Below are 16989 nucleotides of genomic sequence, written 5' to 3'. Positions count from 1 at the left end.
GAGGATGTTAAGGAAATTAAACGAATTTCGATAGTTAAAATAATAATTAAAATAATTGCTCTAACTGATTGGAACTCGAATAGAAGATATACCTAAAGAGGACAGACAAAAAGAGGCATAAGAGTAACAAAATGATCACATACATTTTATAGGATAGGAGCGTGTGATACGTTTTAACGAAATAACGTGGAGTCAGTTTCATAAATAACCGAAATGAAATCCTGCCGGGATGTAGTAAGTGAAGATAACAACGTGTCGATATAGGTTAGAGCATGGAAAGGGACGTTATAAGGCTGGTGCCTATAAATTTCGTACTATTACTTCTGGCAAGTATACGGTGGGGTAATAAAATGCAATATAACACAGAGCCTGAACGTGTCTATGTAAGATTCCTCGCTACACGCCGCGAACATAGAAGACCACCTATGGAGTGAGTTGGAATTCGTGCAAAGACGAAATAGTTTTCTTTCGCGAGAGAAGGTAACGAGAAAGTATGCGACGTTTCTGGAAAGTATCAGACGAAATATAAATAAATAAATCTTCTGAAAACAGTAAATTATAATATTCTTTATTTTATATTTAATTTTATCATTAATAGCTTTCAAATAATAATTAAACAACGTTAAAATCGTAAATTTTATTGCAGACCTCACAGACTGAAATAAATATAGTCTCAAGTGCATCAAGAAGTTTAATTTTTCATATAGCACACGACGATTAAAATTCAAGTTATCAGGACTATAAATAATAGCGAAAGCAAAACGTAATTGGTGGTTGCTCGAATCTTAGCAAATTTGTTAAAACTCTTTTGTAAAATGAAAGAAGCTTCGATTGTGCTTTAACGAAGAGAAACTGTTAACTCCAGCGATAATTTAAACAATTTGTGCAATTGAACTTTGAATCTTTCACGCTTGAAAAAATCCCAAACTCCTTGATCCATCGTTAAAATGTCGAAACTGATCGATACTCATCAACGTAAATATCTATTCGCTGTTGTCCACTCTAAAATCTTACAGAGCAAAAAAGGAGCATCAAGATACAGTAAATCACAAGCTGTTCTCTCAGAAACGTGTCACCATCGGTATCGAGAAATCGTGACATTTATCTCGTCACAGAGAAGAGACGATGACGAACGGTCGCGCGTACTATTTCCTCGATCGACGTGTCTCTTGGTGTACGCGGATGATTTACATGGCAATAAACTAACGCCTTGGTGCACCACGAAAAACGCTTTTGATTTATCCGCGTACTTTCTCGAAGCACTGGACTTCTGCCAGACCGGAAGGTCCATCTCGCCGGAAATCACGGTCATAATTCAGCGACGACTACGGAGCAGAGGACCATGAAAACACCCTCCAGTCGAGAAGTGTCCCGCCGCTGGAATTTACATAAAGCGGACCGTGGTTTTGCAAAATCAATTTGAACTTTTGCGGTTCCACCTTAGCCTCGTCCACCTACCACTGCGTTTCCCCTTGCCTCACCGCTGGCTGCTTCTCTCTAACTTTATTACGTCCCCAAGAACGTCTGTTTGCAGAGCTCGGTAATAGAGTCCCTCGGTGGTGAAAGGAAGCCGCCGTCGAATCGCGTGAAACGGATTTCTATTCCTCTTTTTATCGGTACTATTCTGCCGCCTTTTCTCTATTTCCGAAGTCGTGGAATTCCCAGTGCATAATTACTTTTTGCTAGCCGTATATTCACATTTTTAATATTTTATTTTCTGGTAAATATTTCGCTAACTTTTCTAAACCTGGTGAGGCTAACGGTACAATATATCACGAGATAACTTTTAAAATAATTATTGGATTGTTTTATAATGTTTCTTTCACCACTGAGACATATTGAGACGTGGGATCTCGTTATAAATGCTACTACATATCCCGTTTTAAGAATTATGATTAACCTATTTTTTTCAAGCATGAGCGTGTTATAGTTCGCATTATTATATTACAGTTAAAAGAAGAATCCTTGTCGAGAAAGTTAAATTGTATATTAATTAAATTGGAAAGAAAATTGTTGTTTATTCTAATGTTATGCCGTTTTGGAGGGTCAATTTATGTCTTCTTATCTGATAGATCAAAGTTAATAGGAATTTTCTACAAAAATGATAAAACTTTGGATCCTAAATATATGATCAAACAGATACACAGACGATTACTATGAAGAAAAAAGGATTTACTATGCGAACATACCGGAAATTATTGTTCGCGGAACGATCGAAGACGATGATCCACCGACAACGACTAGCCTCTCTTTGTGCGTGGCCGATGCTTTTAAGCAGATGGAGATTTATGCGCTGGTAGACGAATTCCAAGCGTTCACTGGGTAATGGAGAGCACTCGTGGAAAAATCATGCATGAACGATTCGTTCGTTGACCCCCTTTGCATCCCGCTGACTCTCGGCCCTGTAACGGCCCTCGAAGACGATTCTACCGGGACTTTTAACAGAAAATCGAAGGAGCTCGTCGGGAATGGCACTTCAGGTTCCGTTGTCCCCTTTCAGCTTCGCATTCCTCTCCTCTTCGCGGCTAAAATCGGCTGAACATCGTTTTATGACCGTTTTATGAACGTTTTACGACCAGCCGATTTTTGGTTTATTGAGAAGCTTTGCAGAAGCATAACGAAACGTTCAAAATTATGAAGTCTCCGGAATTAATCCTGTAATTTTATGATCTATGAATGTTCAGTTATTTATTTGCTCACGATCATTCTTTACCAATTAACATATTCACCGAAGCCTCTGAAGGTCTTCCGTTCTTTCTTCAAAAATGTTTCCGTTTTATGTAATAACGTTGGTTCTAGCACACTACCCGATATTTCGTTTATCTTCTTAAGCCATTTTATTGGAACGCACACACAAATTGCAGCAGTTGCGTCTGCAACATTACCAAAACAATTAAATCGACGCAATACTTTCATCGGTAGCAACGAATATATTAAATTCTCCGTTTCTACAATCTCATCCGATTAAAAATTTAAGCTAAAAAAAAGCTAAAAATTGCGCTTTAATTCCGTCTCTCTCAGAAGGCGTGTACAATCTTCTGACAAACGCTAGACCGGAAACGGCGCTGCATTTGCATTAACGCATCAACAGTTTCAAAGTCTGCAGACGACGAGGACGACAACGATAATTCTGGCCGTATTTGCAGGCGTATTTACAAGGCGCAGGGTGGGCCGCGTTTTCTACCTCGACGGCCAATATACAAGAGTGCCTTGTACATATGTATTTCCTGCATAATTTTGCACCAGTCTGGCCGTGTTCTCACTATGCGAAACTCGCGGAAGCCCTCGAGATATCCGCGGAACTTAATACGCTGTACGAGCTTAACTCGTTGTCACTTTTCCGTTCTAGCATTCTCCGACGTAAATCTCGACCTTGTTGGCAATATCGAAAATTAATCAAGTTAAGGAGCTAGATGATCTTGAGAAATCTTTTAGGAGACACGAAGAAGTAGTGAAGATTGGCTTTTGATGTTGGTTTGGTATAGGATGAGAAAGGATTGAGGTGTCTGGACGAGCAGATATTTATATGGAAATATTTAAAAGAATATAGGAAAAATTTTATTATAGATAAGATTTCAATTATTGTACGATATTTCTGTTCAGTATTATCGTTCTATAATAATTCAGTTTAATATTATTGTTGCCATTGCAACGTTACTTATATCCTTTAGGAACGATCATTTTTCTACTTCCCAGTCAATATCGAATAATAACATAGATCTTAACTGCGCTACTTACGTTTGATTTAATGAACATGTAAAATAAAAAATATGTACTAAACTGAAATTTCATATAGCGTAAGCATTGATGTTATTCCATTTGATAATAACTTTTGGATTAACATAGCTACCTATTGAATGATAAAATGATACTTGGAATGTCAAAAATATCAGATATAGAGTTTAATATATTCATTCGTAAAATTCAAATCAACAAGTATCTCGATAATCCCCAAAATCAAAATAAATCTTAAATTATTAGATCGTTTTGAATTGTCGATTGAATTTTCCATTCTCCGTAGAACACACTACCCTCTCGCAATTCTGAAATTCACCATATCCTTAAACCTCCAGCTAAGAAAACCGGCTGATCAAAAAGACATTTCCTGTTCCCTTGCATAAGGTTAACGGCCCTCAATTTTCTTTCACCTTTGTACACGAACTGAACAAACGCAAAACGATGGTTCTTGGTTATTTTGGCCGTGTATCAAGGAAAGAAAGCGTTCGAACAGTAGCGTAACGAGGTACACAGGCCTTTGAAGTACATTGTTTTCCACCTGATTTGTCTCATCCCCCCTGTTCCCTGGCTTTTTCACCACCTAATTATCGGCCCGAAAAGCTCAGCTGGACGTGAGAACATCTGAGAGCCTTCTTTCGCGTCCATAACGTGGAGCAACACGCGTAGCAACGATGGGCCCCCCTTTTTGCCAGATTTTCGATAGCCCTAAAAGCGTGCTCTCGTTACGATGGGGGCAGCCCACGCTAATCAGGATCAAAGTTAGGAGCCGCGTTCGAAAACGGCAAAGAGGATTTCGATGCTGGACCTATCGAGCCGGTACGAATACGGGCTATTCGCGTTCGTGATCTTCGTTAAATTGGCTAATCAGCTAATCCTGTCTTTGATTCGCTGGGTATCGGTTAGTTGGTAATGGCGAGGGTGAATCTAGAGACTTTAGGTTGTTTCTGGAGTTCATGGAATTTCATCGTGTAATACATTATGGTATTGAGTTAAATATTTGCAGGATTATTTATTTTGTTTAGTATTATCTTATTTGAAGTAGATTTAATGTGGAAGAAGAAAGTATATGTATATATTAGAAAGGAATTGAAATACAAAGAGAATATTTTTGAAGAAGAAGAGATAGCAGAGGGAAATTTTTGGATTGGATAGATATTGAAGAACAATGCACTAGACCTAATTTGGGAAAAGAAAGTATTGTAGAAGAATTGAAAGAAATGTAAGAGAAATTTGTTTTGAGAGGAAAGGCTAGGAAAAATAATTTCATAGGATACTGCGTTAAAGACCTGAGATATGACTAAGATATGAGTCATTAAAAAGTTCTTTATTTCTTCTTTTTTATTGAAGTATTTTATGGAAGAACTGCATATTCAAAGTATACGAAATGTCACCATCCTCCAACCATGAATCTCTCTATGTTCGTTTATCGAAAATATCAAAATTTGCAAAGTATGTTAAATGAAATTATTTAAATGTACTTTAATTTATCATTTGGTCAAATATGTTAAATTTGAGCAGACGTTTAGTTACATTCTGATGCGATTCGAATGTTCTTCAAGCGGGCCGACCAGAGCAAGCACGTGTTGCATTTCGGTTGACGTGCATGCCGGGCGTTACTCGCTCTTGCAAATAGTTTACATGCAAACGAGTTGGGCGTGTTCGTGCATGTGGAGCACGTGTATATTTTAAGTACGCATTGACTAACTTGGTACATTTCGAGTAAATTTGGAACAGACGTTGAGCATAGACCGAGCGAACGTCTGTTATTTTAATTATTACACAACGCGAGCACCTACTCGATAATTTCTACCAATTCTCTTCATCTTCGTGTTTAATCAACTTGTTAGTCGAAAATCGAATTTACAAAGGAAAATTTGCGATTACTTATCCGCTACAAACTAGCAAATTTTTCACGAATAAAACATTATTGTGTACGATGTTATCTATTTTTATTCTTATTTTTCTATTTATTTATTTTTTTAACAAAGGTATTTCATATGGTTTAGAAAGGAAAATGAGGAAGATAAGGAAGATAGTTATCAACGTAAGCGAAGCACTGATTAATATTAATGGGACGCGAGTCAACTTGCTCTTCCGGTTCGCTACAAATAATAGCCGTGATGTCGCATTGTTCTATAGAAAGCGACCGCTGGCATTGCACATCGATGGCTGTGAGGCAATTCGCCGCGACCATCATCCCATTTGCACAATATAACGATACCGTGATCGTAATAATCGAGCTCGATTCGCGTTACTGGTAATTAATGTTAACATGCTGGATGATCAGCTGAATCGTTATAATTGTAACGAGGTTACAGGAAGTTTGCTCGTTATAACGTACCTACCCTTCTCATCACAGAACTTTTCATCATTAAAACAATTTTTAAATATCAAAAGATTTGAATTGACAAATTGAAAGTTACGTTCTACTTTAAATTTTAATCTTCAAATTTCAGAATAATACAAATTAAAATAAAAGTTATTGCCATTTGTTCTATGTATGTAATTTACTGCTCAAAGATACTCAGATACTATTTGTCTTCATGTAACTCAATTACAAACTGAGAGATGAATTGGCAAGTTAAATTAATTTTCAACTGACGTTTGTAATTATCAAGATCATAGAACCATTTCGTTGTTTGACAAGCACTTAATCTCCAAATTCTTCAATTCCTCAATTACAAGCAGATTGTACAAAAGTTCTTCCAAACCGATAGAAAAATGTCCGATACTAATCCAGCAGTGATATTAATATGGCAAATGTACCTCTGTAGCAGTAAATATATTTCGTGGCTAAAGTTCCAATAAATAATTTTACCTCTAATTACACTGCGCTAAGACTCGCATCCTATTGCTATAAATCGATCATAGCGTCTGGATCACTTCCAGCCGATATAATATCTACCTGATCAAAGATTTTCATTATTCAAGACCATCCTCTTCTCCACAAGCTACACCAAAGATTCTAGCCACCATTCTCTACATTCCCATCCCTTGTTCCAACGAACCCCATCGACCTCGACAATCTCCAGCAGCTATCAAATAATTTCGACCAATTAACAACCGAATAATTACAACAGCCGGTAAAATTGCGATACCGACACGCAATCAGAATTTTACGCGGATCGGTCGTTGTCGAGGCAAGAACAGTGGGCCAAGAAAGCGGGTAGTAATTACGGCGATTATGGTATCAAAGAAACATACGTATACGGAATACCGATCGCGATTGAAGATTGTACAGCTGGTGCGTTTTAACGTTCGTTGAGCGGCCGTTTTAACGTGCGCGCGGCGATTTATTATCACCGGTTGACACGTTGCTATAATTTACCGCTACGGCAGCAGAATATTTCTTAGATCCCGGATACCAGAGGGAAACGCGAAACAAACTGGCGATGCCCAGTCGGCCAGGACTAAGCGTTCATCCTACTTGGCGAAACGATATTTATAACGACGATTCGTTACCGTTTGTCCCGGTGTGTTTTATTCGCCGCGATACTCTGCGACAACCTGTAACTGTATTACGAGAAACGACCGGGCTTCCATTCGAGAGAAAAGTAATCCACGTTGATGAATCTTGGTAAAAGTTGTGCAAGTAACGAGGTCACGACCTCTTTCAGTCCGCTACGATGGCCACGATGAGAAAAAGTGGATTTGTGACTATTGAAAAAATGGTACGTGGAAGGTATATAGTGTTTTCTCTTTTCTTCCTTTAGATTTAGTGGTTTATATTAGTTGAATTTTTATGTGCTTAAATTCAAATATAAAAATGTAGGGAATTTATATATGGAATGGGCTGAAGTACTAAAAGCTTCCATAATAAATATTTAATCCTTTTTAAATAAGCAAAATTCACTTTCGTTGTCCGACAAGTGTATAAGTGTATGATCTCGAGTGTTTTTAAATATGAGAAGTTGTTACTTAAAGTTTTCAAAATAGAGTATTCTTTTATATAAACAAAATGTCGCGCTTATCCAAAAAACGTGTAAGTTTAAAGCTTCAATATTTAAATCTTTCAATGGAACATCTCGATATTACGTTTTTACTAAAAGATAAGAAGAAAGATGTAGAAATGGATATTCGATTGTCCATACTAGAATTCAAATATGAAGCAATTCTTTATTCGAGAGAACTCCAATCCCTGTAATTCTTCAAAAAATAATCCATTTCCACCCTACATCCGATAAATCTCCCTTAAACCGCTTTCGTCTGAGTTCTGAATTGATTTCGATAACCCAAAGTCACATTGCTGAAACCAAATTAAAGCGCAATATTTTCTCCAATAAGTTGCCCATATGGAATACTTTATCCAGCGATAGGAAGTCTGCGTTAAACACGTTTGACGAGATTTTTTCGATTTCTGACGCTCTGCGCGCGACTCAAAGGGAAAATAGCTCGAATGGGAATCGCCTTTTCCAGCTCTTGATCGTTCGATTTTCATTAGCTGCGCGCGGTAGGAGTGAGACGAGTTTTACAGAGGGCGGCGGTGGCTTTCCTCGCCAGTTTGGGGTTCGCCTTTAAAGCCGCTCACCAGCATTTGCACGCGGAAATTAAAAACGCGTGTCGGCGACGTGCACGCCGCTTTGATTTTACGGTTTTGCATCTGACGATATTGACTAATAATTCATCGAGAACCGAATATGTTCAACGACGATACGTACACCGTTTTCTATTGGACGCTCAGAAAATAACGTCCAGCTTATTTAAGCGTAAATCAAGCAGATGGCCGTTGCAACATGTCTCGGACGTATGATCAAATGATACTCGGAGAAACGATCGTACCGTTAGAAATTCTGTTTATGGTCGTTTCATTTGAGTTTTCATGGTTCTAATAATGATAGGTTATTGGTGTATTCGTATTTTTAAAGAAAAATAGCAAATATAGAGGAAGTATAAATAGCAGTAATAGTGATATTTAACAAAAAAATTTTTTCGACATATGAATCGCTTAATAGCCACATTGATCGATTCTATAAATTAAAGAGTATAAGAAAGTGATGATGTGTAAGGAGAAGACATGATGGTTTCAAAAACCTTTTGAAAACTTCTTTAAATTCGCCTTATAATTTACCATTATTTATGTCATCCCCTGATGAATGAATTTATGAAAGTCCTTGGTTTTTTGAGAATTGAATATTCGTTATGTACTTATAATAGTACGTATGATAGTAATAGAAAGTAGAGTTGATCAGATTGGCTTCCGAAGGGCTCATATTTTAGTCATTTTATTTTACAATTTATTGATCTCATCCCTATTCTGACGTAATAATGACGAACTAGATCGTTTTATGAACGCTACTGATAACATAAATGTACAAAAGAATGTGACTTTTTAACACTTGTTCACTCTACCAGTAGAATAATGCTGACACCGTCAAGTTCCTCGACTACTGAATCAGACATGTGATAACTGAATCTGTTAGACCATCTGAACCCGGTCTCTAACCTAAACAAAAACCCTTAAAACATTTTGAATATGTACAACATATATCATTTCTTAATTTCATGCAATCGATCTCTGCAATACTCTCATTGTGTAATATTATTTCTTCGATTAATTTTTCAATATTAACTGATTACAAATTGTTTACACTTGATTACAAATCATGCTTTGGCCAAAGAATACTTTCAACCAAAATTAGCTCGATGGTCAAAGAACGTCAGCGTTTCTTCCTATACAAATCACTATTAAAATTATGTCCATTTTAGTGTCCTAAGTCACTCGGGAAACTATCAAATTGCTCGAACTATTTGATCAAACAAACTGAATCTTTCCCACGCCACAAATCTGCCGACTCGTATCTCGACATTTCATTTCACGAGTTCAATTAATCTTCCGAAAGTTTCCAGCAACGTGTATAAATGATTCGTAAATCCTCGATGTTCATTAAGATTTATGGGTTACGCGTTTTGAAGGAATACGCGAGCCGAGCGTTTGCACACGTCGAGATGATGAAAAGAGAAGGGGATGATCGTGGAAGCGAGAGAGGTTGGCGTTAACCTGAGGCGTTCGAATTTAGAGGCACGAATGCTTCGCACGTATTTCGACACCAAAGAGCCGTTGTCGTCTTTAGGGTGAGTCGCTTTGCAGTAAGTGGCAGCCGCTCTGCAAAGGACACCCTTGCTTCGGGCTCTTGCGTATGCAAAGCGATCATATTTCGCGTCGAAGGTCTATTAAATCTCCGTACGAGAAGCCACGATCCGAACGATATTTTCACTTTACGAATTACCCCATTTAAATCGTGAGTTTCGCTGGCTTCTTTGCGATTATGAATACATTCGTTCGATATCTCTCTTCGAGTTCGTTTGATTCGGTCTCTTACCGACGGAAAAAATTCTCCTAGTTGGCAGATCCACTTTGATGTTAAAAACAGAAAAATTCTTTCAGTTATTGTTGTTCCTGTCTACTGGTAGTGGTATTAAGAATTGTTAACTTTCAATAGTGATGCGAAAGACAAAAATCAGGTCAAGAAGTCTTCTTATAATAGTAAATTATATAACAGAACTTTGATTGTGAAAGCTTCAAAGGTATCCAACAAACTGAAGCCGATAGATTTTTCAAAATATTGGGATTTTTCAACAAATTACACGAAACTTGAAATAGCATTGCATTCTCAGTGATGATTCGAAACATAAAAATCGGATTCGGAGATTTTCGTGTAACAGCAAATAACTTAAAAAGTTTAATCTTTGAAACCTTGAAAGGAAGTTCCTTCTCTGATAAACTCAAACCGATGAATTCTTGAAAAAAATCGCAAAGTTTTAGAGAGAGTCGTGCAATATTTAAAAGAACGTGTATCTTCGTCGTCTGGCATGTTAAAAATTGCGTAAATCAAGTCGCGGAACGTACGATAAACGTTAAATAAAATCTGCGACAATTAACGGAACGAACACAGTAGTAGCATGAAACGTTTCATGGAGAAAGAGAGAATGTTGGAGGGTCCCTGGACGCTTTACTCGACGTGTCGTTGTTTAGAGACGAGTTTCACACCTTCGTTGACGTCGAAATTGAACGGGCGCGTCAGCATCAGACGGCGACAAAGGAGCGCCGCGATGTCGGCGCAAATTTCCCGACGCCAGCGTCGCTTTGGCCGAGAGCTGCGTGTTCGACTCCCACCCCTGGACGAATGCGAAACGATCGTAATTTCAACTAACAGCTGCTCGGCCCGACGCGTCTCAACGAGACACGAAACACCCTTAAATCAAGATCTTGCCTAAACACGACCGTTTGAATAGTTCGTTCTCGTTGCTCCGTCTCGAAATAGACGGCGCCTCTCTCATATCCAGTTCGTTTCTATTACGTGTTGTAAATGGTGAAAGAATCCTCGATTATGGTAAAGTACATGTGTTTGTGCGCGAAACAAATAGAGCTAATTGGTCGGAAATAAGAGAGAAGTTCGTACGTTTGCGTGAAAAAGTGCTGGAACGTCAATTTCTTGTTTTACCTTTTACATATCTATGTATCCTACTTATCTATTTTGTTTTGTATTTTGTTTATTATCATACAAAAGGATAGTCTTGCTACTTTTCGAAGTGCTTCTACTAATATTGGACACTTCTCGTGTACGTTCTCAGACGAAGTGACAAAAGTGATTAACGATGATAATCATGGAAATTTTAGAAACGTAATATACAAGTATTGGAGTGTAACATAAATTCGTTTTGTTCTTATATTTATTATATGAACAAAGACAAATGATAATTACATATAATAATTACGCGTAAATAAAATAGGAACAACAAATTCTTCTAGAGGATGATGTGACACATAAAATTTGGCGAACTTGTCTCGATTCAGAAAAATACAAGCTACACGTGGTGTTCGAAATTACAGAAACTTTACACAGATTGAGTCCCTAAGATGGTTAGAAGAATCTTCTATTTCCCAATAATCAACCAGAAAACCAATCACCGTCGGAATTTTGCTTTCATTTGGCAGTAAGAGGCAACCAACTGACTCTATTCGATCGATGTCTTTCATAACGATCTCAACAAGTTGTTCGAGCACGATTTAATCTTTTCTGAGTGAGTCGAATAAATTCACTCGGTCGAAATTAACATTCCCCGAGGAGAAGATCCATCGACGAGAAGATACGAGCGTAGTCACAGGCTTTTCTCTTCTGGGCACAAGAAAATCGGCTCGAGCTGTCGTCCCGTAAACGTTCACAGGATCGAGTTAACCGTCTGATTACTCGAGGGCGGCGTGCACGGGACCTTACCCTTGTTCCCGTTCACCTTTATCCATCCTCTTCCGACCTTGGAAAATGGACGTTTGCAATTTAACGGAATCTCTGCATATAGAGTGGCCTCATCGTCGCGGTTCTATACTCTAAATGACGTCCCGGAAGTCCCTGTACTAATTCTATGGGTCTTCCAATGGTGACGCCCTTTCGTCCATAGTGTAGGGTGAACGCGAGACAAGGGCCAGTTACACAGGGGTTGGCTTGTTATAATTGCGCCAGCTTTCTTCATGGTACACCTGAAAGACCAAGGAAACAAGTATCCTTCTTCACTGCACAGATCCGATGGATTTAATTAATTATGAAGGAATGCGAAGAAAGACGAGGATCTTTCAAAGAAAGCATTCTGCTTGAACATCTGCGAAGGAATTCTTGAAATGTCGGTGGAATTAGGGATAGATGACGGAGTTTAACAGGTTCATTGATATGAATGCAAGACGCACAAATTACATGATCGTAACGAAATTTGTATAATAATTATGACAAACATATCCGTAAAGTTCTACAATATGAACAGAGATCTCTGCCTCTCTTTTGGGATTTGTTTTATTTTTCAAGATGCATCGAAAGGATTGAAGCTCCCGTATTCTTTGTCTTTCAAGTGAAGTTATATTATGCAGGTTGTTAAGAAATAACAATTGGGTAGCCTAAATTGAATGGAGAACAAGAAAGCTTACTTCAATTTCAAGATGGTTGTTAGGATATTTAATTAAGAAAGATATTAGTGTGTGAAAATTATTTGCGAGCACATACAACGTTGGAGAAGGTGAATTGGTGGCATTGAAACATTAATTTGGCAAGTTGTGCTCGAAAATAGTATTTCGTGTAATGCGTTAATGGATAAGCGATAAAGAATCAAATATTTTAGGGGAAATTCGGGGAAAAGGGAACAAAGGGTGATATACAACTCGAAGCCAGACAAAAATTACAGCGAGGGTTGGCCAAGCCTTAAATCTTTTCTTGTTTGTTCTGGTCTTGCCGACTCATAATTATTCACAGCGTAGTACACGCCATAAATCCAAGGGAAACCAATACTTTCCCGATAATGTCAACCATGGTCATTCTAGGAACCCTTTAATACAGATTTACAAGTATACGCGAGCCGACAAGGAAACCTACCCCAGCCTGTTTATATAGGGTGTATTACGAATTAATCCGAAACAAATGAAACTCTCTCGCAAACATACACACTTCTACGATTTAACTGCATTTTTCTCCAATTGCATTTTTACTTTCGATTCATAGCGCGAAAAGCTTTATATACGTTATCAAATTTTCAACAAATCTTCTTAAACAGTCATTAAAATGTTCAGTTTAAAGACTACAAGGATAATTCAAAAAATTAAAACGAACAAAGACGGGACAGCTGTGTACAATAGTTACAAACTAAAATAATTTTCATATTCATTTATTAGCAACTACAATTTTTAAACCTCCGCCCTTCTTCTATTTTTACACGCTTCGTATCGCATAAAAACTCATACCCTAGCTAAGCACACAGAATAACGAATGGAACATATAAAAAAAAATCTCTGAAGCTTTTTATTTGTCCTCGTGGAACGGTGGTCGTAGACACGCGGCACACCCGGTATAATTTCGTTGGTTGGCGACAAACAATAGCCAAGCATGCTCGTGGAGCAGCAAAACGTGGACTCGAGCTGGGAGGGGTTGGAAAGGGTGAATTGCAGCTACGTGCACCAGCATACGAATCATCCCTTCGCGTGGACCGGCGCACGGGCGCGAAACGTCGTTGCCTGCCTCGAGGGCCCCTGAAACCGTCGGCGTCGCCTCGAATCTAATGGATCGCACCGATACTTATGGTCAAATCGCGACCAACAGCCCTTCGAGGCCCAATGCTCATTAGCATTCCGTTCGAGCACGACTGAATGAGCGCTTTTGATAATCGGAAATACCCGCTCGAAGACGTAAATTAGGCGAGGGCGGTGCCGTTATTATTGCACCGCGCACAGGGGTTACCGGGGCGAAAAGTGAAAAGGGTGGTTACGCGGAGACCTTGAGGACAGCTGGCTTTACGATTCGGACGTGACTTCTCAGGTGTTCTTTAGATGATGGAATTTTTCTGGGCGATTGGAGCGCGCGATGCACTTGAACCTGGCTGGTAGGGAACTTGGGCGGGAAGATTGGAAATTTTAATTGGGATCATGGAAGTTTTGAGATTCTTCGAATTTAGTGAATTTTAGAGGTGGATGGCGGGTCGAGCATTCTTGACGAGGTTTGTGAAATTGTTTTTACCGCGTTGATTAGCTCGGTGTATCAATTTGTTAATAACTTGACAGAAGTATCTTGTCATAGACGCAATAGCTTCTTTATTTGCGGCGTCTTACTTTTTTACGTGTCGCTCCGCATTTCTTAAAGACGAATTCAAATATAATTGTAATTTAAATACATTTAGTCGTGTGGTGTTAAGGCTTAGAAATGAATATCCTTTTTATTGTATTCTTTGAGTTAATGAGATGTATGCGGATTGGTTAATTACATTTGTTTCATAAATGGCGTTAGGACAGTTAAGAACTAGCGCGACGATTTGTAAGAACTAAAATGTAATAGAAAATTATATATAGTAATTTTTACTTTTATTATATAATATTCTTGAAGTTTCTCGATCTGTTTAAGGTATGATTAACAGATAAAAACGGAAAATATTACGTCGAAACCGTCGTTAAGAGCTTCCACCGATGATTAAAATATGCAAAATTTATGAAAATTTTCTTCGATAATTCTATTCATATTTAAGCTGCAAACTGTATGACGAAATATATCAGAAAATATCAGTAAATATCGATTTTAACTATCAAATCGCCTATTCACAACAATTCTATTTTATTACTCAATTGTCAAGTAATGTTGTATCTTCTATTACAATGTCGGGCTAGCAATTAAAAATCGTTTCTTAAATTGAACGACAGTCGAAATTCTATTCGTTTGAAGTTCAAACTCTAAAATGTTATCTCACGGAACTGTTGACCAACGATTGGGTTCTGAATCGCGCATAGATCGGAAGCTTACGGTCGAGCGTTTCTCAATTAACTTTCGCGGCCGCAAACGCAACGGAACTGGAAACTTTCCCTGTAACTTTCAGCAGGATTTCCTTCTCCCGCGTAATTCCTGTTGCTCGAGTTTTAAGCTGCCTTAACAGGGGCTTAAAGTTCCTCGAGAGATCGCACTCTACGTGTACTTAGAGATTACAAACACGTGGATGCCGAATTCCGTTTTTCCAAACTGAGAAACACACAATTTCTTCTTCTCTTTCTTATGTATTCGTTAAATATCTCAGTAATTCTGATATGTAGGTTTATTAATAATTTTAAAATTCTACAATTATTGGAATTAATATTAACTTAATTTAATAATTTACGACATCGATACCGATGACTCATGTTTGATGTTTCAAGTGCTCTGAAATTCGCGTACTTTGATCGTCAGCAACTCTAGTGTTAAAATGGAACGGTGAAATATCTGCAGAGGACTTGTGTAAGATGGTTGATCGTGAGATTTATGAGACGAGGTTGCTCGTTGTTGAAGCCGTCAAGTATATTTAAAATGTTAAATAAATAAATACAGTTACTGTTCGCAAAGACGCGTGTACTAAGGGATTCGCCAACGGGATTCGATAACTCGGTAGATACTCGTAGATATTCGTAGATACTCTTTCGCGCGACTAACTGATAACTGCTAGATAACTGAACTCTTACGGTCGCGTTCGTTTATTTATACTGGTCGGGGGAGAGCCGGAAAATTTGAATTCGAGTTTGCTTGACAGTTGCATGTAGTGGCAACGTTGTTTTGCCCGGAGTTTATTTATTATTACGTTGATTATCGAAATACTAAAATACTTAACAGCTGTGACATTAAAATATTCAAGCTTAGCTGTTTGAGTTAAAAAAACGTACTAAAGTACTGAAGCAATTGCATGCAAGAGTCTAACAGCAGAATGAATTATTCTAAGCAGTCTGTTGATCCCTAACGATTGTCTTCCATTTCAGGAGAGCTTGGAAGAGCGGGTACAAGAACTGGAACAGGCGTTGCAAGCAGAACGTCTTGCTGCGCAACGAGACCGAGCGACGATTACGAAGCTGCAAAGACAAATCAACAAGGTGAGTCAAACAAAATTGACTCTGATTTCAAGTAATCATATCGTATAATCAATCCGTGACTATCTACAAACATTATCGAATATCATATCTATCAAACACGCGTAACTCATGAACAATTCTTACAATGCATAACTTATTCGTGATTCATCGTAATCACGATCAGATAAGACATAATTTATCATCGGAAACAAACGAATCAATAACTGAATTATCAATTGCCCATTACAAACATTAAATCGGTTAATCGTTCGAAAGGAAGTGCTGATTAAATGGAGCCAGTGAGACGTGAAAAATCAAGAGAAAGAGATTGGACTTCTTCGAACGAGCTGCAGTTGTCGTATCGCGAGTTCGGGTAAACTCAGTGAAACGTTCGCTTAATTATAATCACGCGTCTTTCCTTTCTCGCGATTTATTTCGAGTTGTGTAATTTAGATATCGCCTTGCAACGCCTGTAATCGCTTCCGTCTGGTTTATGCGACCTGCAGTTCTCGCGGAATCCGTTGAATTATCTCGCACCATTCCGCGGATTATCCAGAGACCAGTTATTTCGTGATACGCGAGAATTTAACTGCAATTGGAATGTATTAGGCAATTTACGGTGACCGTTGTGGCAGGGCTCCTGCCGAAGATAATTTTTCCAGATTAAAAACGCAGTGAGAATGTTATTTGATTTGTGTGAAAATAGCAGAATACGCGACAGTCGATTTATTAACGCACAGCAATTTATTAAGGAACAGTTGAATTTTCAATTGATCAGCTCTTAAAAATAAATCTCTCTTTTCTTACGAATTAAGCTCTGATCATATACAGTAACTACAAAACGTGTTTTTACGCATCCTTATTTTCCAATGAAGCGTTTTCTATTGAGCCCTAGGTTTCTTTTTCATAACATCGAATTT

General features: G+C 38.2%; 1 protein-coding gene across 7 annotated transcripts in view; it reads left to right on the top strand.

The window, feature by feature from the left end:
* Positions 1-16989, top strand: part of LOC100649702 — a 398659-nt gene that overhangs the window by 287499 nt on the left and 94171 nt on the right. For all 7 annotated transcript variants that reach the window (XR_007225924.1, XM_048410855.1, XM_048410854.1 and 4 more), the window contains one exon: positions 15980-16090. Coding sequence is in view for 6 of the 7 variants with exons in the window: in XM_048410855.1 (XP_048266812.1) it covers positions 15980-16090 (111 nt within the window). In the remaining variant the exon portion in view is untranslated. The remainder of the gene's footprint in view (positions 1-15979; positions 16091-16989) is intronic.

This window comes from Bombus terrestris, chromosome 12 (assembly GCF_910591885.1).
Source record: "Bombus terrestris chromosome 12, iyBomTerr1.2, whole genome shotgun sequence".
Classification (NCBI taxonomy): Eukaryota; Metazoa; Arthropoda; class Insecta; order Hymenoptera; family Apidae; genus Bombus; species Bombus terrestris.
This window is presented reverse-complemented; position numbering and strand designations above follow the sequence as displayed.